We start from the raw sequence: 23,232 nt of genomic DNA, 5'->3' as shown, positions 1-23,232 counted from the left end.
AGGAATAGGAAAAGTAGGAGAAAGGATTGCATTTTTGGACTTCAGGAGCAAGTCAGACAAAAATGTATGCCAGAATCTCTTAGGTGGATCCACCTGCCACTGGAAGGTTTCTAACTTAGAATAGTTGGTGAAACTAGGATGATAGGTTCTGCATCCAGTGATTGTGTTATCTGTTGATTCTAAACTAGTGATGATCCCCTCACAGAGACTTGACTGAGCTCCAGGGAAAGAAAACCACAGCAGAGTGTGGGTTTGTGAGAAGTGCACCCCAGCTAGCCACAGAAATCTGGGAGTGTTGTGTGAGTTTGGCAGCAGCCAGCTGTGGGGAGGAGACAACTGTTTGGAGGCTGTGGAGAGGCAGAGACAACTTTGGTGGGACAGGCTGTGGCAAAAGGGAAAAATGCAGTCTCAGACTGTCTAATGGTTTGGGAGCAGACCAAGACTGTCCGCTGGTTCCTAACTGGTGATAGCATGGACTGTGTTTTAACATTTCACTCTGCGTATCCCTATCTTTTTCTGTGAATTCAAATAATCATTCTTCCATGTTTTCAATAATTTCAACAGAGGAAAAATACACATGTCATAATGAGAGGTGACAGAATCCATCACCTAACAACACAGTGTCATGAAACCAAAAGTGCTAATAAATTATGGACATTAATCTTGAAGATAATTGTCCTAGAAAGAAAATGACAAAATGCTAACATACAAGAAAATGTGTCCATCTAAGTCTCTCTCCATTTAAAAGTATTTTGGATTTATTTCTAAAACTATGCTAGATTAAAAAAAAAAAAACATGGGTTGCTGAATTCTATATTAGTAGTAAGCTATACTTGCTAATACAATTTCTATGCTACATGATATAGCACAGAAGTCGGAATAACTTTCCATTTGAACAACTGTCTAGAAATTTCTAAAGAGGTTGTTAGTGAATTTTGGCCAAATACCTTAATTTTTCTTCCCATGATCCCATAAGGACAGATCAGTGTCAAAGAATTATCACGTTTGGCAGAAGGTGAAAAAACAAAATAATAAACAAATATCTCTTAACATTGAATATAGTTAACATTTTATTTTAACATTAAGTATCAGTAACATTTTTCTTAACATTAAATAAAATAGAAAGTAAAAAATTTTAGGTTCTATTTACAAAATTTCAATTCTTTCAAAAAATATCTAAGAAGTCAAACAGCCATCATTTGGTTTGATGCCCACTTAAAATTAAGGTGTTCATTCAAGGGCCATTTACTCTCCAAATTGGTATTAAAATGGCAATAAAAGGATTCAAATGAAATGAGGGAAGACCATCTCCTCAAACATAAAGTGATATAGATATGGAGATGAAGCTCAATTGGTAGCTGGGGTCTGTCATTCAAAAATCTAGGATTTGATCCTGAGCAATCAATAAATTTAGGTACAGTGAGAAACACCTGTATTCTCAGAACTCAGAGAATGAAGACTAGAAGAAACAAAGTTAATGAATATCCTTATATCCTTAACTACAGAGCAATTTTGAGGAGATCTAGAACTATGCAAAACTCTATTTCAAACAAACAAAAAAACAAAAACAAAAAACAGGATGTGTGATATCAAATACCTTCATGGGTAAAGATGATTGTGTGCAAGTCTGACCACTTAGATTCTACCTCAGGTACCACAAAATAAGGAGAGAAAATAGACTCCTCAGAATTATTTCATGGCCTCATCTGAAATCACACACATATACTGCCACTGTTACCACAACACATACAAACAAAAAATTGTAAAACAACTACGACAAAACTGTAGATGAGAGACTGCAAATGTAGTCAACTGAAGTACAATGCAATTTTGAGACTGGGACGTGGATATGCAAATGGCCACTGAATCAGAAGGTCAGGGAAACATGACTAACATGCTGCATAGAGCAACCAGATACATCACAGGCCTCCATGAAAGGCTGCAAGAAGAGATTCCCAATGAAGGACCCTAAGGGCACACAAGGCAAAGTTTAACAGTTAAGGTGCACATAAGGAATATCTAGGCCTGAGGTCAGTATTTCCATTTTTGTCAAACCTCAGGAATGCCATATATAGCTTGATCAGGCTAGCCCTTCTTGTCCTGGGAATACTTTTATTTCTGCCCATCATGCTAAAGCTTATCTTTAACAATATCAACATGTTCACAGTCAAAGTACATGGCTTGAACCTGAAAATGGACCACCAGACAGAGTTATTAAATTAACAGGCTGGCAAGCTAAGGACGGGTAAGATTATGCACCGAGCCTTACCAACCTAAGACAGAAGTGCATTGCTTTTGATAATGCATATTCTATGACAGATGAGGAAGACATTCTTATCAGAATGACCTAAGACAGGCTCAGTCTTGTTAATGAAATAAAAAAGTTGGGGGAGGTGGAGAGTCTTTGGGGCTGGCTGCTTGGCAAGAAGCTGGCATGGGTCAAGGACTAGGAAATGGGCTGCCTGGCAGGAATATGACATTGGCCAAGGACAAGGAAGTAGGCTTCAAGTAGGAACTTGACATTAGACTAGAACAAAGAAGTAATTTCAGGTAGGAATCTAAATTGTAGGCTACAACAAAGAAGTAATCTCAAGCAGGAATCTAAATATTAGGCTAGAACAAAGAAGTAATTTCAGTCAGGAATCTAAATTTTATGCTAGAACAAGGAAATAGGCTTCAGACATGAAAATGACCTTGGGCTAGGATAGGGAAGTAGGCTCAGATACTTTGGTTATTCCATAAGCCTTTAGAAACAGTGATCACAAGAGCATCCAAGGAACTGTATTTAATGCCTTGCTTGTTCTTTGACTATTTATGTTTATTGTCTTGCTTGTTCCTTGAATATTTACATTTACTGTATTGCTAGACCCTCAACCTAGATCTGACCTTAATACATGCATGTAATCAAAATAGTATAAAAGCATAAAGGAAGAGTGGGTATAGGATACAGGGTTCTAGGGAGAGGAAATGGGGAAAGGCAAAGAAAGACATCTGTATTGTAAATAAATAAAACATCCAATAAAAACAAACAAAAAAAGACAGTGGATTAAAAAAAAAGGAATAGCTGGATTCTCAGGCTTGTCTTCCCTCTCTCCAAGTAGAAATGCTCACAGGTGCAAGAAGATCTAAACAGGTACTCTGAGGACACAGATGCCAAAAAGGGGAGTCATTAAAATTTTAAATCCTGGGAAAAATGTGATGATCCTATTTCCTTCTGGCTGGTAGCCAAGTTTCTACCCCTATGACAAGAGCAGAAAATTTATTCCTAGATATTCAAGCTATTCAGGTTTCAGAGAAAATTCAAAATCATCCAGTCCATGTTCAATCATTTATTGCATTATCATTCTGAAAAAGAAAAAAGACTGCCATTAAGCAAATCTATCTTATTATAAAGATTTCCGGGCTGGAGAGATGGCTCAGTGGTTAAGAGCACTGACTGCACTTCCAGAGGTCCTGAGTTCAAATCCCAGCAACCACATGGTGGCTCACAACCATCTGTAATGAGATCTGATGCCCTCTTCTGGTGTGTCTGAAGACAGCTACAGTGTATTCATATATAATAAATAAATAAATCTAAAAAAAATAAAGATTTCCAGGTAGCATTATGTTGTTATTCTCCCTCGGATATGAACAAATAACCAAGGCTATTATGGGGACACTCCAAAAAGTCAAATACAAACAATGCTATACTTTAAGGAGCCAGAGACAATTGTGACATAAGGAAAGAGTCACACAGAAAAAGACACTGATTTCTTGACAAAATAAAAAGAGATTCCCCAGAAATATAGTCAAGGTAGCAAGATGTCCTTGACAATAAAAATTCATAAGTATGATAATACCAGTGTCATGCCCATTCAAGAGACTGGATGACAAAGTTAAGTCTCCCAGAAAGTATGAAAGAGATGAGAAGACATGAAGTTAAAAAAAATAAGATGGCAATAATATTTGTTATGTATATTCTTTGATTATCTGGGTTTACTGTCTTCCTTGATCCTGGACTATTTGCATCTAATGTATTGCTAGTTCCTCAACCTAGAGCTGACCTTAATACTTGCATGTAATTTAAACAGTATGAAGGCAAAAAAAGAGGGGGAGGGACGGGATAGGGGATTGATAGGTGGGGGGAATGGGAAAAGGGGATGGCATCTGAAATGTAAATAAATAAAATATCAAATAAAAATGATAATAATAAAGAATATAGATGGCAAAATACTAATAGAACATATGTTGCCATAGCCCAAGTAGGAGTTGCAGAAAAGGGGAGGGAAGGGAGAGAAGAATATTGTATGAAGGAAAAAAATGAGTACAAGAAACTTTATAGAATGTTCTGAGTGCAGGCATCTGATAGCTGGCAAGGGATTTATATTGAGTCATCAGTTTAAGCCTGTGGAGCTAAAAGCTAAAGGAGAAAAAGGTTACAAGGATTAAAATACAAATTCTGATTCCAAAATCCACAAACTTTGAGACAACATCTTTAAAGTCTATAAGGTTTTTTTTTTTCTCTACAGAATGAAGGGTGGGAGAGTAAACAGCAAACCAGAGGGTAGGATGCTCCCTCAGTGAATAATTAAGAGCAAGAAAGAGACAAGGCAGGGTAGTTGTTATAACTTATCTTTGGAATAGAAACACTTGGTACTTGAAGTAAGGGCATCACCAAGAGTTTGAGTCAAATTTGAGCTACATAGTAAATTTCAGTTAAGCCTGGGTTACATACTAAGACCATGTTTTAACTAAGATAATCAAAGTGGAACTAGAGAGATGTCTCTGTGGTTAAGGACACTTGGTTCTCTTGGAGAGGGCCTTTGTTTTATTTTTTTTTCTAGCACTCACTTGGTAGTGAACAACCATCTGTAACTCCATTCCAGAATCCTAACAACATCTTCTGATCTCTTTGTGTGCTAGACACATATACAATGCACACACATACATATGAACACAAACAGGCAATATATACATATACACAAACAGGCAATTCAACCACTTAAGCACATAAAATAAAAGATCTTAAAAGGAAAGAAATAAGAAAGAATGAAGAATGGGGAGGCAGGGTGAAGAAGAAGTTGAGGGCAAGAAAAACTCATGTAGTAAATAATAACAGAGAATTCCAAGGAGAAGCCACTAAGCTGACATATAAGGTGGTAGTTCACAAGCAGGAGGGGTATAGGAGACAACAAGTGCATTCCCATGACCACTGTAAAGACCCTGATATGTGTTGAGAGAGGTTTGCCCTGACAGTTGGCAAGTGACTTGTGAGATATTGAGAGGTACAAACAAAGTCAATCAAATAGAAAAATAATGAGCAATCAATAAAAGTAAAGTAAAAAAATGATTTCTATACAAAGAATAGCATGATTCTATGTTAGAAAGCATTTCTAGTCAAGCTAATAAAAATAGAAAAAATTCCAAATCACTTAACACTAATGAATTAAAACCGAACTGGACACTCAAGCAAAGAAAGAAAAAGAATGAAAACTGTCCCCAGAAAGCAGGAAGAAGGTAATAAATACATCAATGTAATTCCACTTTTACAATATTCTGTGTAGGTTGCTTTGATAAACATGGGAATAAACATCACCCTTAGTAACACATGATTATGTCACTGTAGACATCTTTTGACCAATGTATCTAAACAGTCCTAATGAAGGAGACAGAACAACCATTGACAGATTCAGAGAATCTGTTCATGCATCTCAACTTCATGAAAGAGGTGTTTCAAGCCTCCTCTTAATAAATTGACTGGATGGGAACTTGAATGGACCCGAGGCTACAAGATTCATAAATTATACTGTGACACTGAAGACTCTAATTTCCACAATAGATTTAAATAATACGAGAGAGCACGATTCCTCCAAAAGAGGAAATTCTTAGCCCCAATTCACGTAGGTGAAAATTGAACTTAAAATATCATCAAGAATAGAATACTCACCTGCCGATGAAAAAATGAGGCAGCGAGATTATAAAACACCCGATGCCCATAAACATACAACCGAAACCAATCATGATAGGTCTGTGAAGTTTTGTTCCAAAATAACTCACAGGTATAATCAACAAAAAGGTTCCTGGGAGGAGGAATGAGAATGCTTTCTTGAATAAAGTTTTAGTAACTTTCAGTCAACAGCCTCTCCAGCACTGGGAATCTAGGCCTCATTGTTTAACAACCACCTTAAGAATACAGAGACAGGAGCTTAGGACATTTTCCCTATTGTTTTAATATGTAAATTATTTGTGATCCTAAAGAAAGGATCTCTTCCACTCTGGAATATATTAAAATCTCTATTCAGGATTACCCTCCCCTTGTGATAGGATACAAAAGCAGATGTAGGCTTTCATGGCATGTCTGCCCTATCCTCCTGTGCCTGTCTTATGAAGATTGAAATGGGTTCATGTTTTTAAACATACTATTATAAACACATTGATTGCTCAATATGGCAAGCTGGATGCCTGCTTCTACTGTCACTTCTTTCCTTGAACCAGATAATACTATTCAAAATCCTAATGTTCCAACTACAACTTATTATGCAATTTAGATCTACAGTGTGGGAATCAAAGACTCAAAACAAAATTCATCTTTGTGGTTTAGTAGAAAGCTTCATTGTTTAAGAAAAAAAGGACTTTTTTTAAATGTTTGAGAGTTGAAAGAACAATTGGGAAATGGTAGCACAAAACCTGTGTGTACAACTTCTAGAAGGTCAGCAGAGGAAGACTGCAAGGTCAAAGTCAGTCTGGACTATAGAGTGAGCTCAGGACCAACCTGGGCAATTTAGTGAGCACTTTCTTTGCTATTTTTGTCTTGAATACATTAAAGGCAATATTACCTGGAAGAAAACAAAACCTATGCTTAAACTAGAGACAAGAGGCACCACGGGTTCCATGTCACTTGGTTTATAGAAAGAATTATTTCCTCTTTCACACTTTTTACTCTTGTATCCCAGTTTATGACAACAAATCAGGAGTTGGAGTTCATCCACTCTTCTTAAGAATTGTGTCTTGCAGAACTCAAACACAGGAAAGATTCCCTATCTTCCCTAAAGACTAGAACTGGTGAGCCATTAACCTCACAGACAGAGTAGGGAGAGAGAAACGTTTGTTATCTTCTTTGGAACATAAACTCCCTCAGGCTCCAACATCACCCTTCTAAAATGGCCCTGAAAATTTCTTGACTTTTCTTTGAATTATAAAATGAGACTATTAGATATCCATACTTTAAATCTTCTGCCACTCCTTAGGAAAATAAGGGAGAGACTGTCAGAGTGTGTAACAATCATTAGCTGACATCATGAGAACACTTAAACAAGCGGCTCCTTCACATCAAACTAGGCTGTCCATCAATTTCAAAAAGTATGATTCTCAGTCAGATTAAACGGTCTAAATTGGGAAATAAGAAGAAAATATCAACATACAAAAGTAGGTAAGTGCAAAATAACTCACCTATATTAAAGCCCCCATTGATAAGTCCAACTAGAGATGTGGGGAGACCAAATTGTCTCTCTATTTGTAGAAGCATGGAATTCATGTAACTTCCTGTTAGTGATTTGGATACATATGCACCTGTTAATGCCAACAGAAACACCTAGGAAAAATGTTTATGAAAATTAAGAACTTTGTTTTCTGATTATGTTACTGTCTTCTACTCTCTGACTCCACCTGAGGCTGTCAATTTTATTCAATATTAACAGCCCTGGGACATGGAAGAAACTTTTAAGTTTATTCTCTTTTCTGCCAGGCTGTGCTCACCCTAACATATAGGTAGAGTAGTTGGTTTGTAGTTGTGTTATTGATAGCTTTGGCTTTGCCCTTTTATCGGTCTGCTTTATTCATACCAAAAGACATGGAATTGTTCTTTGTAAGACAAAACTATTGATGTGTCTTCAGTACTATACTGTTATCTACAGGACAAGTGTTGTCTTGTTTAGGAAGGAAAGGAAGAGAAAATAGAATTTACACCAAGCCATTGTGTCTGCAGCAAGACTGCTATGTTCTCTCAGCAGGAATGACATATCTCTGGATGTCCTTGGCCAGTTCAACACTTTGTCCTCTTTCTCTGCTTTCTTTTGCAGAACAAGCTATATTCTCTCTACTGTAAACATACACCATACTGACATGGCCTACTTTTTCCTTTCTTGTTGAATATTCTCTGTAAAATTGTATCTCAACTGTCCAAGTGGTGTACATCACATAGATATCCAGGGCAGAACATTTTTGGAATTACTTGGGTGCAGGATAAAGGGTAGATATGCACTCATATTATACTGTGTTACATTAGTACATCCTGCTTATGAATTTATTGACACAATCACCAATTCATTTAGATTAACCTGAGCAGAAACATATGAAAGAGAAAGAATTGGGAAATATGAACACAATGTTCAGTATAGTTCAAAAATATAGATGCTTTTCTTCTACCTCCATATGCCACTTGCAGAGAAGTTTTCTCTTCCTTCTGCCAATCTTTCAGAGGATGTGACTGAGACTTAATTATTTTCTTATATTTTTGTAATCCAGATCTTCTTTATAAAAATAAAGTTGGCCAAATTAAAAAAATCTTTTTGTTTTATTTTTGAAAAGAAAGCTAAGTAACTAAAGAGCCCAGTGTTATTTCTCGAAATTATTTCACTCTGTGTAGAAAGTAAAAGAAACCAGTGGCCATATTTATTCATGTCTCCTGCTACATTACACCTGTACTTAAAAGTCTAATCCTACTGACCTTTTACCTCAGCACTCTGGGATCTTAAGCAATCTCCATTAGATTTCTTGGTCTTGAAGGGAGTATTCTTTTTTTCCCATTTTTCTTTCATGTGTAAGTGTATGCATGTTTGTGTGTGATGAGTTCATGTATGCATATATATACAAATGTTTCCTTAGGAATTATACTTAAAAAACAACAACAACTACTACTACAACAACAGCAACAACAGCAGCAACAACAACAAAATGTGGCTCTCACCAGCCAGGATTTCACCCAAGATTCAATGCTGACTTATTGATGAGCCCCATTTATCTGCCTGACTCCATCTCTCCATGCTAATGTTATGTGTTGCTCTGTCCAGTTTTTATGTAGAACTTATGGACTTAACTCAGTTCCTCCTGCTTCCCAAGCAAGTAGTTTACTGACGAAGGCATCTTACCAACCCTTTGAGATTATTTTCCTTTATTTTATTTAACAGTTTGTATTGATTAAAATACTGTTTGATAATATTATACAAATCAGTAATTTGAAACATACATGGTATGTTTGGATTACTATTTTCTTCCTTTATTGTTCTCCCATTTTTCCCATCCAAACCCTCATTCCTGGCAGTTTTTTTTTTCCAAGGTTCATAAGTTTTGTTTTGGTTTTGTTGACATAGGTAACTTAATATAGGACATCTGGATAGGCCCTAGACTAGAATTAAATATTGGTACTACTGAAGTCACCAGTTGTGCATGGCTGAGCATGGCTGAAATCCATGAATGCTATGATCTCCTGTCCTGGGAGACCTTTCTTTCTTCTTTTGTTTTCTTTTCTTTGCTTTGCTTGTCTGTTTTTCCATTAATTACTCTACTTATTCACATTACATCCAGATTTGGTGCCCTATCTCCTCCCAGTCCTGTCCTCACACAGGCCTTCTATAATCTCCCCTCCCCTTTTCCTCTGAGAAAGTGAAGATCTGTGCATGGCCACCAACGTGCCCTGGTACATGTATTCACTCCAGAGCAAAGCAAACCTTCTCCCATGTAAGACTAGATACGGTAGCCCAGTTAGGAGGGCAGGATCCAAAGCCAGGGAACAGAATCAGGGCTAGCCCCTGTTTTATTTGTCAGGGACCCACAAGAAGACCAAGGTGCGCATTTGTAACTTACTTATTGGGGGAATGCATCAAGCCCATGTATGCTTTTCGATTTGTAGTTCAGTTTCTGGGAGCCCACAAGGGTCCAGGATGTTTGATTCTGTTGGTCCTATTGAGTGTCTATCCCCTCCTGGTCCCTCAATCCTTCCCCCCAACTCTTTCACAAGATTCCCAGAGCTGCATCTAATATTTGGATATGGGTCTCTACATCTATTTCAGTCAGCTGCTGGTTGGAGCTTCTCAGAACAGTTATGGCAGGCTGCTGTCTACAAGTATAACAAACTATCATTAATAGTGTCAGGGATTAATTCTTGACCCTGGGATAGATCTCAAATTGAGCCAGTCACTGGTTGGCCATTCCCTCACAATCTCCTCAGAATCCTTGTACTTCTTTCTTTTTCTTTCTTTCCTTCTTTCTTTCTTTCTCCCCCCCCCCCTCTCTCTCTCTCTCTCTCTCTCTCTCTTTTCTTTTCTTTTTCTTTTTTTTGTTTTGTTTTATTTGAGACAGGGTTTCTCTGTGTAGCCTTGGCTGTCCTGGAACTCACTCTGTAGGCCAGGCTGGCCTCGAACTTAGAAATCTGCCTGCCTCTGCCTCCCAAGTGCTGGGATTAAAGGCATGCGCCACCACTGCCCAGCTATCCCTGTACTTCTTATATGCAGGACAAATTTGGGGTCAAAGGTTATATGGGTACATTGGTGTCCTTATCCCTTCACTAGGAGTCCTGCCTGGCTACAGGAGGTGGCCACTTCAGGCTCCATATCCCCCAGTGATAGAAGTCTCAGCTAGATTAGTCTTCATAGACTCCCTAGAGACTCTGTGGGACTCTGAAGAAACTAGCCAGGCTCAAATTTCCTGGGTTAATGTAAATTCACATTTTGTGATCTAAATCTAACGTTAAGTTCACACTTTGTGATGTAAGGATGCCACTGCAGCTACAAGAACAATAATTGTCTCCAAACTACTAAAATCAAGCAGCTAACAGAATGGACTAGATTCTTATAAACAATAATTGTTATTTGTGTGACTAGATTGTAAAGCCATCTTTACATATTAATCAACAGAGTGCTACTATCAGGGAACCCTTTCTTAGCTGTGATCCCCAACCTTCTGACAAGAACTCCTGAAGGCTAAGCACAGACCAAATTCTACCAGAATATAATATACACCTAAACACTTAAAGTATATTAAGCCCCACCCTCCTGTAAGACTTTCTATTCCATCCCTACATTTCTTTAGACAGGGTAAATTTTGGGTGGAAAGTTTGTTTCTGTGTTGGTGTGCCTATCCCTTCACTGGGACTACAGGATGAAGCCCCTTCAGGTTCCATGTCCCCAGTGTCAGGGACCTCAGCTAACGTCACCTGAATTGACTCCTGAAAGTCCCCCCTATCCCAGGTCTGTGAGACCTCCTAGAAATTCTCTCCTCTGCCTCCTATCCCCTATAGCTACAGATTTCCATTTTTCTCCTGACCCTCTGGGATTCTCTCCTGTCTCTCCCTACACCTGATCCTGCCTCTCATTCACCTTCCCCTTCCTCTCCAACACAGTTTCATCACTCTCTCTGTCTTCTATGACTATTTTGCTTCCCATTATCCTTGCATCGGCTTTTCTTCTTGTTTAACTTCTTTGTGTCTGTGGGATGTATGATGTATATTCTGTACTTTATGGCTAATATTCACTTATCAGTGAGTGTATACCACCCATGTATTTTGGGCCTGGGTTACCTCACTCAGAGATTGAAGGATAGGACAACCAATAACCATACCAACTGGAAAACCATCCCTTGGGCAAGCACCAATTCCTGACATTATTAATGATATTCTGTTATGCTCACAGACAGGAACCTAGCATAACTGTCTTCTGAGTGGCTCTACTCAGCAGCAGAATGAAACAGATACAGATAACCACAGTAAAAGATTAGATTAAGGTAGGGGACACTTATGGAAGAGTTGGGGGATTAATTGAAGGCCATTAAGGGGTTGGGAACCCCACAGGAAGACAAACAAAGTAAAAAAAAACACAGACCCCTGCAAGATTTCAGAGTCTGAGCAACCAACAAAACATAGACAGGCATTGGAACAAGGCTGCCAGCACATATGTAGCAGACAATAAGCTAAGTATTCCTGGCTTCCTTATCTTGTCTCAGTGGGAGAGGCTTTATGTCCCGGGATTGTGTAATACGAGATAGGCGGGCACCCTTTCAGGAAAGAAGAGGAAAGGGATGTAGGAAGTCTGAGGAAGGGACTGGAAAGGGGAGCAGCTTTAGGGATGTAAATAAATAAATTAGTTTTTTTTAAAATAAGACCTTCAAAATCAGTGGTTGGTTCTCATACTTCCTAATGCTTGTGAGCCTTTAATATAGTTCCTCGGGTTGTATTGATTCTAGCCATAAACTTATTTTTGTTACTACTTCATAATTAATTTTGCCACTGTTATGAATTGTCATGTAAAAGTCTGTGATTTCTGATAGTCTTAGGTGATGTTTTTGATACAATCATTTGAGAACTCCAAAGGCTGTAATCCACAGGTGGAGAACGAAACTCTAAATAATGTTTATAATTTTTTGATGAATAATCAAGACTAATCATATGTAATTATAAAACCAACTTTTTTAAGGCAAGAAATTAACAACATATTGAGTAAAGTGACTTTCATGTTGGAACACTTCATGCAAGCTGAGTAATATAAGCACTTTCAATGCTTGAGGAACACTCCTCCATTGTTGGTGGGACTGCAAGATGGTGCAACCACTTTGGAAATCAGTCTGGCGGTTCCACAGAAAATTGGACATAGCATTACCTGAGGATCCAGCTATACCACTCCTAGGCATATACCCAGAAGATGCTCGAACATATAACAAGGACATATGCTCAACTATGTTCATAGCAGCCTTGTTTATAATAGCCAGGAGCTGGAAAGAACCCAGGTGTCCTTCAACTGAGGAATGGATTCAAAAAATGTGGTCTATTTACACAATGGAGTATTATTCAGCTATTAAAAACAATGAATTCGAGAGGTTCCTAGGTAAATGGATGGAACTAGAAATTATCATCCTGAGTGAGGTAAGCCAATCACAAAAGAACACACATGGTATTCACTCATTGATTATTGGATATTAGCCCAGAACCTTGAAATGCCCAAGATGCAACTCACAGGCCACATGAAGCCCATAAAGAAGGAAGACCAAGTGGGGGTGATTCTGTCCTTCTTAGAAGGAGCAACAAAATGCTCAAGGGAGCAAATATGGAGACAAAGTGAGGGACAGAAACTGAAGAAGGGGCCGTTTCAAGACCACTCCACCTGAGTATCTATCCCATGTGCAATCACCAAAGGTAGAGGCTGATGTGGAAGTCAGGAACTGCATGCTGATAAGATCCTGATATGGATATCTCCTCAGAGGTCTTCAAGAGTCTGACATACTCAGAGGCAGATGCTCACAACTAGCCATTGAACTGATCATGGGGTTCTCAATAGAGGAGTTAGAGTGAAGACTGAAGGAGAGCTGAAAGGATTTGCGGCACCATGAGGAGAGCAGCAATACCAACCAACCACAGCTCCCAGGGTCTAAACCACCAGCCTGGGAGCACTTAGGGAGGGATCCAGCACTTCAGTTGAATATGTAAGAGTGGAGGGCCCTGCTGGGCATAGGTGGAAGAAGAGAACCTTGACTGCATGAAGGCTGGATGCCCCAGGGGGTGGGAATTTTGAGGGTGGGGAGGTGGGAGTGGGGGGGGTAGATAGAGGTTACATCCACAGAAAAGAAGGAGGAGGGGTGAGGGGATTGGGGGTTCCTGGGTGGGTGGGGGATGGGGTAAGGGGACAACATATGAAATGTAAATAAAACATCCAATAAAAAATAAATAAATAAAAAAGACTTCCATGAATATATACATAGAAACAATGCATACCTTGATCTTGGAAAAACATCTGACCCCATGGGTTAGAACCCTTTTCTCAGTTTCTCCCATGTTATTCTTCTGTTTCCAGATGTCAACTCTTTAAGTGTCTTACTACTCTCTTTTCAAGAAAACAGACAGTTATTAATTTTTTATTGAACTATAATAAGTCATTATAAACAAATCCAGAAAAAAATAACAAAGAAAATTATACCAACTCTCTTAGGGCTAGTATATTTTATTTGGAGTTTGTAATCTTCTGATGAGATAACATGACCAAAAGCAAATTAAAGAAAAGACAGTTTATTGGTTTGCTTAGAGTTCTATATTTCAGTTTATCACTGAGGAAATCAGTGCAGGACCTCAAGGCAGGAACCTGGAAGCAAGAGACAACACAGAGGCCATGGAGGAACCCTGCTTCCCTCTTTGATCCTCATGACATGCTCAGTTTGCTTTGTTTCACAACTCAAAACTTCGTGCCCAGGGATTACCCCACCTACAGTTACATGGACTCCCCAAAATCAATCATCAATCAAGACAATGTACTGTTCACTAGATAGTTGGCCACTCTTATTGGGGAACATTCTCAGTTGAGGTTCCCCCTCAGGCACAAGGTGGTTTAGTGGTTATAAAATTTGATTCTAACATTGAATTCTAAGCAACCAAGTAAAAAACTGGGCTTCTCTGTATCTGCCTGTAACTCCAGCACTGGGAGGATACAGAGAGCAGAATCATAGCAGTGTGTCAAGTTGACACACGTACTCTATAATTCCAGAGGAAGACATTCAATATTACCTTCAGGCCTCCACAATATACATTTGCATGGCGATAGAAAGCCATGTGACTCGGGGAGGAATCCCTGAACAAGAATGAGGCTGAGTGCAAGGAACAGACTTGACATCCATGCATTTAGGTAGGATGTAGAATCTACAAGCGCCAAAAGCTTTTGGCAATTAACTCTGTCTTGTTATTCTGGCATAAACACAGGTATAATCAATAGAGCAGTGTAATTGATTACATTTTTTCTAAATATCTTTACATTCTGTAAGTCCATAATAACTTTAAAGTAAGAGGTCATGTCACAGGTCAAAATGCTTAAAGGAATTACAGAAGAATTGTCTACATGTCTTTCATTAAGAGTCATTGTATCTGATTAAATGTTCCTCATCTGTTTTCTAGCTTCAAAAGTTTATAGTAAGTTTAGAGCAAAAGTTTTATGTCGCAAGTTAGCAAGGATTTCCCAAGGGACAGGTAATCTGCCTGTGTCTTATTATTTCGAAGTCTTACATAGAAAATCTACTCAATCATTTATTTTCTGTCATTGTCACATAAGAAATTGATCATTCTCAGTTTATGACCAGTAGTTACCAAGATTAGTGGCCTCTTTTCTTACTTAGAAAATTTTTTCCTTGATTGTAAATTTGTTCTAAGCATATTTACTTTTCCTAGTACAATTAGCTCATGATACAGAACTCTTACAATTACTTGACTCAGTTCAGCAGTTCTATAAAATCATTACCAGGAATTATGAAATCATCAATTTGTCTAAACAGAATTATTACATGAAGTATATCTTCATATTGACTCTTCAGGAATGCTGACCAATAAAGTGGGTATAGACCCAGGAAACAAACTAGGCCACGTCAGATATTTGAGTGACACAGCAGTGGGGACATGGAAAGCATATCAGCAAGGAACAATCCTGGGATGATGTCCCTGGTATTCTTGCCTCACAGAGCACACCCCTTGCAGCCATAAAAAAAAATGCTGAACCATCTCCAGAAAGATCACTTGTTTGCCACATTCTACCCTGCATGTCTTCTCCCCTCTAGCTGATACACATCCAAACCCAGGAAATATCTCGAGACTGGCAAGAGTTAGGATTGTTTCCTCCTTGCTCTGGGCCTGCATCTCCAGGCAAACAAAGTCAGGATAACACCTACCTCTGTACCCTTGATAAATTCACATAGTCTGGTGGCTAAATTATAGGTTTAGCTTCCTCCTTTCTTGTAAGGACATTTCCAACAAACACTTGAAATTCCTCTTAATGCAAACAAAGCATTCCCAGCACCTCAGCACCAGCCAATAATGTTCACTTATCCCCCTAAACCCCTACCAACTCCCCAAGGTTTATATAGCTCTTGTTACCCCCACCACCACCACCACTACCACCCAATAAAGGAGATCTATTTCACTGAAAATCATCTTCGAAAAGCCTATTCGGGCTGAGATCCTATGGAACTCACCTGCTCAGCTTTACTTTATTACCTTGATTACAGCTTAGATACCCCTAGGCCTGAAGCAGAAACAAGGTGGCAGCTGGAGTCAACAGGGATTTTCTGTTTGAGCAGGGAAAGGTGAGTGCCCCCTGTCTTCAGCATTAGCCCAAAGGATCAAGTCTGTTTCCTGAGAGGCTCTGCCAGAGCCAGACTAACACAGAGGTAGACACTTACAACCAACCATTGGGTTGAGCACGGGGTCCCCCAATGCAGGAGTTAGAGAAAGGACTGAAAGATTGGAAGAAGCTTGCAATCCCATAGGAAAAACAATAATATCAACCAACCAGATCCCCCAGAGCTCCCAGGGACTAAATAACCAACCAAGGAGTACACATGGAGGGACTCATGGCTATATGTAGCAGAGAATGGTCTTGTTGGGGATCAATGGGAGGAGAGGCCCTCGGTCCTATGAAGGCTGGATGACTCAGCATAGGGGAATTCGAGTACGCGGAGGTGGTTTCAATAGGGGGTGGGGAGGATGGGAAAGAGGATAACATTTGAAATGTAAATAAAGAAAATAACCAATTAAAAAAAAAATAAAACACCCATTTACCCCAGAAGGAAAAACAGTTTTGCCTATTGACATAAGTAGAAAAAAAAAATCAAAACTAACAAAAAAAAATCAAAAACAAAAAATAGCAACCCAATGGCCAGTAAACACCACCTAGCATGGTCACTAGAACTCTTAAAATTTGCATGTAGGCTGATGTTTTGGGGATATTGTGCAGTTCCATGTCAGCAGGAATGCTGCTGGAAAGCTATTCTTTGGAACAGATGTCTCTTTTCCTTTTTCATCACATAAAACAAAACAAAACCAAGAACAAAACCAAAACAAAACCAGTCAAACAAACAAACAAAAACAAAAAATCCCTCAGAGTAGAAACATATGGGTCCTCTTAAATCACCCATAATGAAAGTCATCAAAAACTGCATGGATCCTGTGTCCCATCTGCTTCCCCTACAGTCACCTAACAAACCTGCACTCTGCTGGACTCCATTACAAATGTAGACATACCTTATTGCTAAATTGGAACTTCTGTTGCACATTCCTCCCCTGGACAGCAAAACTGTACTTTTCACAACTCTGCCAAAAATAAATAAATAAAATAAAAGGAGGAAATTCCACAAAACCCCTTGACCCCTTCCCCTAATGCTAAAGCAGAGAAAATACCAATTAATTTCCCACCTAGCTCTGCAATTCCCTCTACTGCTGACTCTACAAGTAGTCTAGAATTCTAGGCATTCCCAATTGATATCCACCCCACTAGGGATGGATTTACCTAAAGTCAGATTACCAATTTAAACAGTTTTTCCACAGCTCAGCAATGTGTTCCAACTGAGTGCACCTCCACTGGCTTCAAGTCTGAGACAGAGTCACCTCATCCTCTGACTCACAAGACCCCGCCCCTGCCCCCATTGGCACCCCCACAACTCCGCTCCCTTCCCCCTCCCTCCTCCCTACCACCTGTCTCCCTTGTCAGTCTAGTTTCCAAGAGGTAAACGAAAAACAGGTAATGACTAGCAATGGTAGGGTGGGCCCCTCCCTCAGGCCAGGCATGGGTGGTGATAATGGAAAGGATCCTCCAGTACCACATGCCCACTGTAACTTGCTGGGCAAACTAAGAATACTTATTGACTAGCAGCATTTCAGCAAAAGGTCACAGAGCTGCAAAACCTGAATTACAAGAGTGATGGGTAGAATTTTGCTGCTAAAGCTGCAGCGTGTGAAGATATAGCTTGGAACAATGCCACTCACCCAAAACTTAGAATTTTCCCGCTGTTTCAGTTGAATTTTGTTTATTTTTTTCTAACAGCAGAAATAACTAACTGTCAATGTTTCCATCACAGGACATATTAACTTACTAGCCACAACCCACTATCAGATTAACTACTCAAAAGCTTATTTACTTTAAAAGCTTACCAGATGGTTTGGACTCATACTCGAAGAAAATTGTCAGCTGAGGCTAACAAAGAATTGGAAAATAAATTACAGGAAACATAGATGGATTGCTTGGATCATGAACTCCATTTTATTTCAGTTGTTTTGCCTTCTGAAAGTTATGATTATGCTGTGTCTTAATTCTTAAAAGCTACTTTATTTTAATACTACAAAAAATACAATTGGGATTGTAATTTCTTTTAGGTTTTCTAAAGATTTACAACATTAGAAAGATTAAATCAATGACTAAAGATATTTTAATCCAATTGAAATATTATTGTATCTCCTTTTAGACAAAGAAAACTTCAACATTCTGTATGAAGTTCAAAGTTTTTGCATTGATCAATGGAGTTCTCATAATATTATAGACACACCTCAGAATTTTTAAGTTTTCTTCAGAGATATTTTCTGTATAGAATCAAAAATGCTAAATGTATATACACCCAGTCTTCTGGATAGAAGAAAGAAAACTCTCTCTCACAGTTTTCAGTCAAATTGAGTAATGTTCTTGCTTTAAACTCAAAACCATTTCCCTAACTTATACTATAACACAAAGGTTGGAATCCATTGCCTTCTCTTCTATGTGGGTTTCAATGAACATGAAATTTCTTGTAAGCCACTGAGAAAAGAATTGTCTTGGATCTACCTGTCACAGGTAAACAGAACTACAGATTATCTACTAGTACAAATTGTATACATAAACAACTCTAGATTTAGATCTGTCTTTAAGAAAAGACTGAATAGTGCTCATGTTAATTTGATCAATATACTTCTATTAATATAAAAATAATAGTTATTCATTTGGAACTAAAATTACTAAGGTTCATGTAAACTAAACCAACTAGCTCATTCTTTTTCCTTATTCAAATACATTCATATCACACACACAAACACACACACAGAGAAAGAGAGAGAGAGAGAGAGAGAGAGAGAGAGAGAGAGAGAGAGAGAGAATGAATCTCTTGAGTAGGAAAAATTTAATCATTACCTTGAATATTATAAAAGTTATTTAGGAAGAACTTTTTATTCTGTCATTGCAAATATCTGCATAGGAGAAAATTTTTTTTTCCAAATTCACAATGAGAAAGCCAATGCAAATAACTATGCCTATAATTTGGTAATATTAAAGATAGTGTTGGTAATGTTAGGTCCTGACCTTAAGCTAATGACAACATGGTTAAAATACAGCTTTTCAAATCTTTAGTCAAAGCAAATGAGTCTCAGGTGACACAGTTTAAAATCTCTTGAAGTCTTCTGCCTTTAATAATGTGAAGACACTGATATTTTCTTTGGAGTTGTAATATTGAGACTTGGGCTTTCATGATGATTTTCACCTAGTCTTCTTTGTTCTCAAAGATCCTTAGACATGGCCATGTAACCCTCTCACAAATCTTTAGTGTTAAAACAGTTATTTCTTCCAATCCCATAGGAAGGGCTCCTGTTGAAAACTGAGAATGAAGAGAATACCTGTCTCCCCACTGTGCAGTATAATGAAATCTAACAATTGAATGTCTTCCCATCACATTTTCCATTTGTCATTGGTTCCAAAAAAATCAAAGAAGGATGAAGCCCAGTATACACACTGAGGCTTTGTGGCATTGTGAGTAAAAGTTCCAAGAAGATATGCTCAACTTATGATCCAAGAAAATCCTAAGACCTAATCCAATTCATTTTACATTGGGCCATTGATGTGATTAGGTGTGATATAAAAACAACAAAAAAGAATGAAAAGACATCTATTTTGTTTGTACTCAATATTTTCCTCATTGAGCAAACAAGGTCTGCATGAGGAATCTTCATTCCTGAGTCCTTTGCATTCTAAGACTTCCTTGGAGTCTCAAAAAGAGAAAGACTCTGAGGCTGTTGATTCAAAGAAACCTGTGGAAACACAGAACTTTAATTGTGAAAACAAGCTAAATAAAAACAACAAATAAAGCTGGGCAGTGGTGGCGCACGCCTTTAATCCCAGAACTTGAGAGGCAGAGGCAGGCAGATTTCTGAGTTCTAGGCCAGCCTTGTCCACAGAGTGAGTTCCAGGACAGCCAGGGCTACACAGAGAAACCCTGTCTCGAAAAGAAAAGAAAATAAAAGAAAAGAGAAGAGGAGAGGAGAGGAGAGGAGAGGAGAGGAGAGAAGAGAAGAGAAGAGAAGAGAAGAGAAGAGAAGAGAAGAGAAGAGAAGAGAAGAGAAGAGAACAGAACATTACAGAACAGAACAGAACAAAACAAAAATAACAAATAAGTTTACTATTTGTGGATGAATCCAACAATGTTAGGTTTTAAAATGTAGGGTTTAGGAAAAAACTAGGCACCTTAACAGATATCTAAATATGGTTATTTATGACATATATATTATGTATGGGTGAACATGCCCCTCGTGAGTAGGCAATATGTTGTTACGAGTATTTATATGCAATACAGAAAGGTATCTTGAGGTCTATTCAACTCTTCCAGCCACTTCAAACTTCATCTATTTTGTGTCTTTAAAGTAGGATAATTTTTATCACCACTAAAGTATCTTAATTTCATAATTATCCTATAAAATTTATTTAACGTGCCCATATGATTTCTCAGCAATGTCCACAGTATTAATCTATAAAAATGCTCTGAATAATATTTGTATTACTCTTCTCCTCTCTACTGCCTTGCAGTTACAACAAATACTTCTTGATCACCTACCTTTTGCCATTCACTGCTTGAAGCACCAAGATTTAACACAAACCAAGAAAAACTTGATGTCCTAGAGAATTGAAATCGTTTACAACACCCTAGTCACCACCAAAAGCAGGTTGGAACCAGATCCCTAGAATCCTATGATTCTTCTGTAAAAGTTAAAATTTATTATAAAATCAACCAACCAATCAATCAATCAACCAACAATCAATAAATAATCAATCAATATACAATGGGGTTATGTGGGGCTATGTAGGCATAGGAGCTTACGTGTGGAAATGGGGAAGAAAATTCATAGAATATGGAAAAATTAAAAATACTATCTTGGCAGTTCTGAAGACACATTTGAATAAAACTCCCAGACTAAAGGCTCCCACATAAAACTTAACTTCCACTTAACTTCTTGAGAGGACCTGACACTGATTTTGGAAAGAAAGGTAGAAGGGGGCTATTTGTAGTAGAGAGGAAGCTCATGATTTAAATCTACAATGAACACAAATGAAACACCCAAGTGTCAACTCTCCTCACCTGCTTTGTTTTGTCATCCACAGAACGATTTCTCATCAGCCTTTCTTCTGTTCCTCCTTGCATTGTCTGACTGAGCCCAGGCTGGTACCCTACTCATCAGTAAAGAGCAAACTTACTCCTTTCCCATTTAAAAGCTATCTTCACTTTCTTTAGTGGCTTAAAATATAACCATCCTAAATATCCATTTTTCATTTTGTAGCCAAGAGAAACTGGGTCTAGTCTCTAGACGATCAGTAAGTATTTCTTTCTGTGAGCACTAAGTAATCACCTGTGTATTTTCTGTCACCAAGTTGAAGATCTCTTTCAAGACACTTTTGCTCTGTCAGAGAAGTTTTGCCAACAAGTGTCTTGACAGTAAATAAACCACACAAAGCCAGGAACTTGAAACGTGATTCAATGTTAGTAAATTAACCCTCCACTATCTTCTAATGTGTCAACCTTTTCTCTGAAAAATATTACATACTTTAGATGCATTTTTAACATCTCTATAGAGAAAAAGAGGGAAAGAAACATCTGTTTCATTGATTCATCAAAACCTGCGTAAGCCAATACTGAATCATGTCACATTATGCTACTAAACACTTCGAACCTACATGAGAAATGATCAGAGTAAGTGACAGCCTTGTGAACAGTGTCCTTTGTTACCACAGCATTGTTTAAACAATTACTTCTGCTCCCAGTGTCACAGAGTGTACCCACAAATCCATATCAATTGTCAATATTCATGAAAGCACTGCATTGTACTTTTAATTAAGCAAAGATAAAAAGCAATGTCTTTAATATGCACATTAAGATCAGGAGTAACTACACCTATTCTTTGGCAAAATTTGTCACAAATACTAGCCATTTTGCATTGTTCGGTTTATTTTAAAGATATATAATGGAACATCAGCTCTCTCAAGTATTTTGAGAAACAGTGCACAATTCTTCAGTAGATAGATGTGCTTACTACAAAGTAGATCTCTAGAACAGTAACCACCTTGCCATACTGACACTCTATACTCATTGAGCAGAAACCCTCAATGGGAGCACCCTTCAGTTGGTTGTCCTTAATATCATCTCTTTTTAATTGGTTGTTTTGTTTATTTACATTTCAAATATTATCCTCCTTCCCAGTTCCCCCCCCCACAAACCAGCTATGTAGCCCCTCTTAGCCCTGCATCTATGACAGTGTTCCCCCATTCAACCAACCAGTCCTGCCTCACCGCCCTAGCATTCCCTTACATTGGGGCATCATCGAGCCTCCAGAAGATGGCCTTATTATAATTAAGGCTGCTATGAAAATAGTGGAGCATGTGTCCTTGTTATATGTTGGAGCATGTTTACCCAGGAGTGGTAAGCTGGGTCCTAAGGTTGTATGATGTCCAATTTTCTGAGAAACTTCCAGACTGGTTTCCAGAGTGGTTGTATCACCTTTCAATCCCACCAGCAGTGGAAAAGTGTTCCTTTTTCTCCACATCCTTACCAGCATCTGACTTTTTAAACTTAGTCATTCTGACTGGTACGAGGTGGAATCTCAGGGTTGTTTTGATTTGCATTTCCCTGATAACTAAGGATGTTGAATATTTCTTTAGGTGCTTCTTGGCCATTCAAGATTCCTCAGTTGAGAATTCTTTCTTTAGCTCGTACCCTATTTTTAATAGGGTTACTTGGTTCTCTAGAGTCTAAGTTCTTTTTTGTGTGTATTGAATATTAGACCTCTATCCTATATATGGTTGGTAAAGGTCTTTTCCCAATCTGTAGGTTGCCATTTTGTACTATTGACAATTTCCTTTGCTTTACAGAAGCTTTTAAATTTTATGAGATCCCATTTGTCTATAATTGATCTTAGAGCCTGAGTCTTTGGTGTTTTGTTCAGAAAATTTTCTCCTATTCAGATAAGATTTCAATCATAGGAGAATAAAACTTTGTACAAAATGAATAAACATGCTCACTCACACTCAGTATCCATCCACAAAGTTTGTATTATCAGAAAATGTATGTTGTTCATTCTACCTGTTCTGTACTACTGAATTATGGAAACAAAGGCTTTGCTTTACCTTGGCCAAGTGAACAGTGCATATGTGAAGAAATCTTAGGAAATGTCACAGC

The 23,232-nt window shown here is 38.2% G+C and overlaps 1 protein-coding gene across 1 annotated transcript in view; it reads right to left on the bottom strand.

The window, feature by feature from the left end:
* The window catches only part of LOC114612609 (solute carrier organic anion transporter family member 1A4-like), a 42,747-nt gene extending 28,943 nt beyond the window's left edge, over positions 1–13,804 (bottom strand). The window contains exons 1-3 of the mRNA XM_028757588.1: positions 13,736–13,804; positions 7,429–7,570; positions 5,927–6,059 (exon numbers count right to left, since the gene is read on the bottom strand). Coding sequence (XP_028613421.1) covers positions 5,927–6,059; positions 7,429–7,570; positions 13,736–13,795 — 335 coding nt within the window. The 5' untranslated portion in view covers positions 13,796–13,804. The remainder of the gene's footprint in view (positions 1–5,926; positions 6,060–7,428; positions 7,571–13,735) is intronic.
* Between the last annotated feature and the right edge of the window lie 9,428 nt (positions 13,805–23,232).

Source organism: Grammomys surdaster, unplaced genomic scaffold (assembly GCF_004785775.1).
Source record: "Grammomys surdaster isolate TR1022 unplaced genomic scaffold, NIH_TR_1.0 126176, whole genome shotgun sequence".
Classification (NCBI taxonomy): Eukaryota; Metazoa; Chordata; class Mammalia; order Rodentia; family Muridae; genus Grammomys; species Grammomys surdaster.
This window is presented reverse-complemented; position numbering and strand designations above follow the sequence as displayed.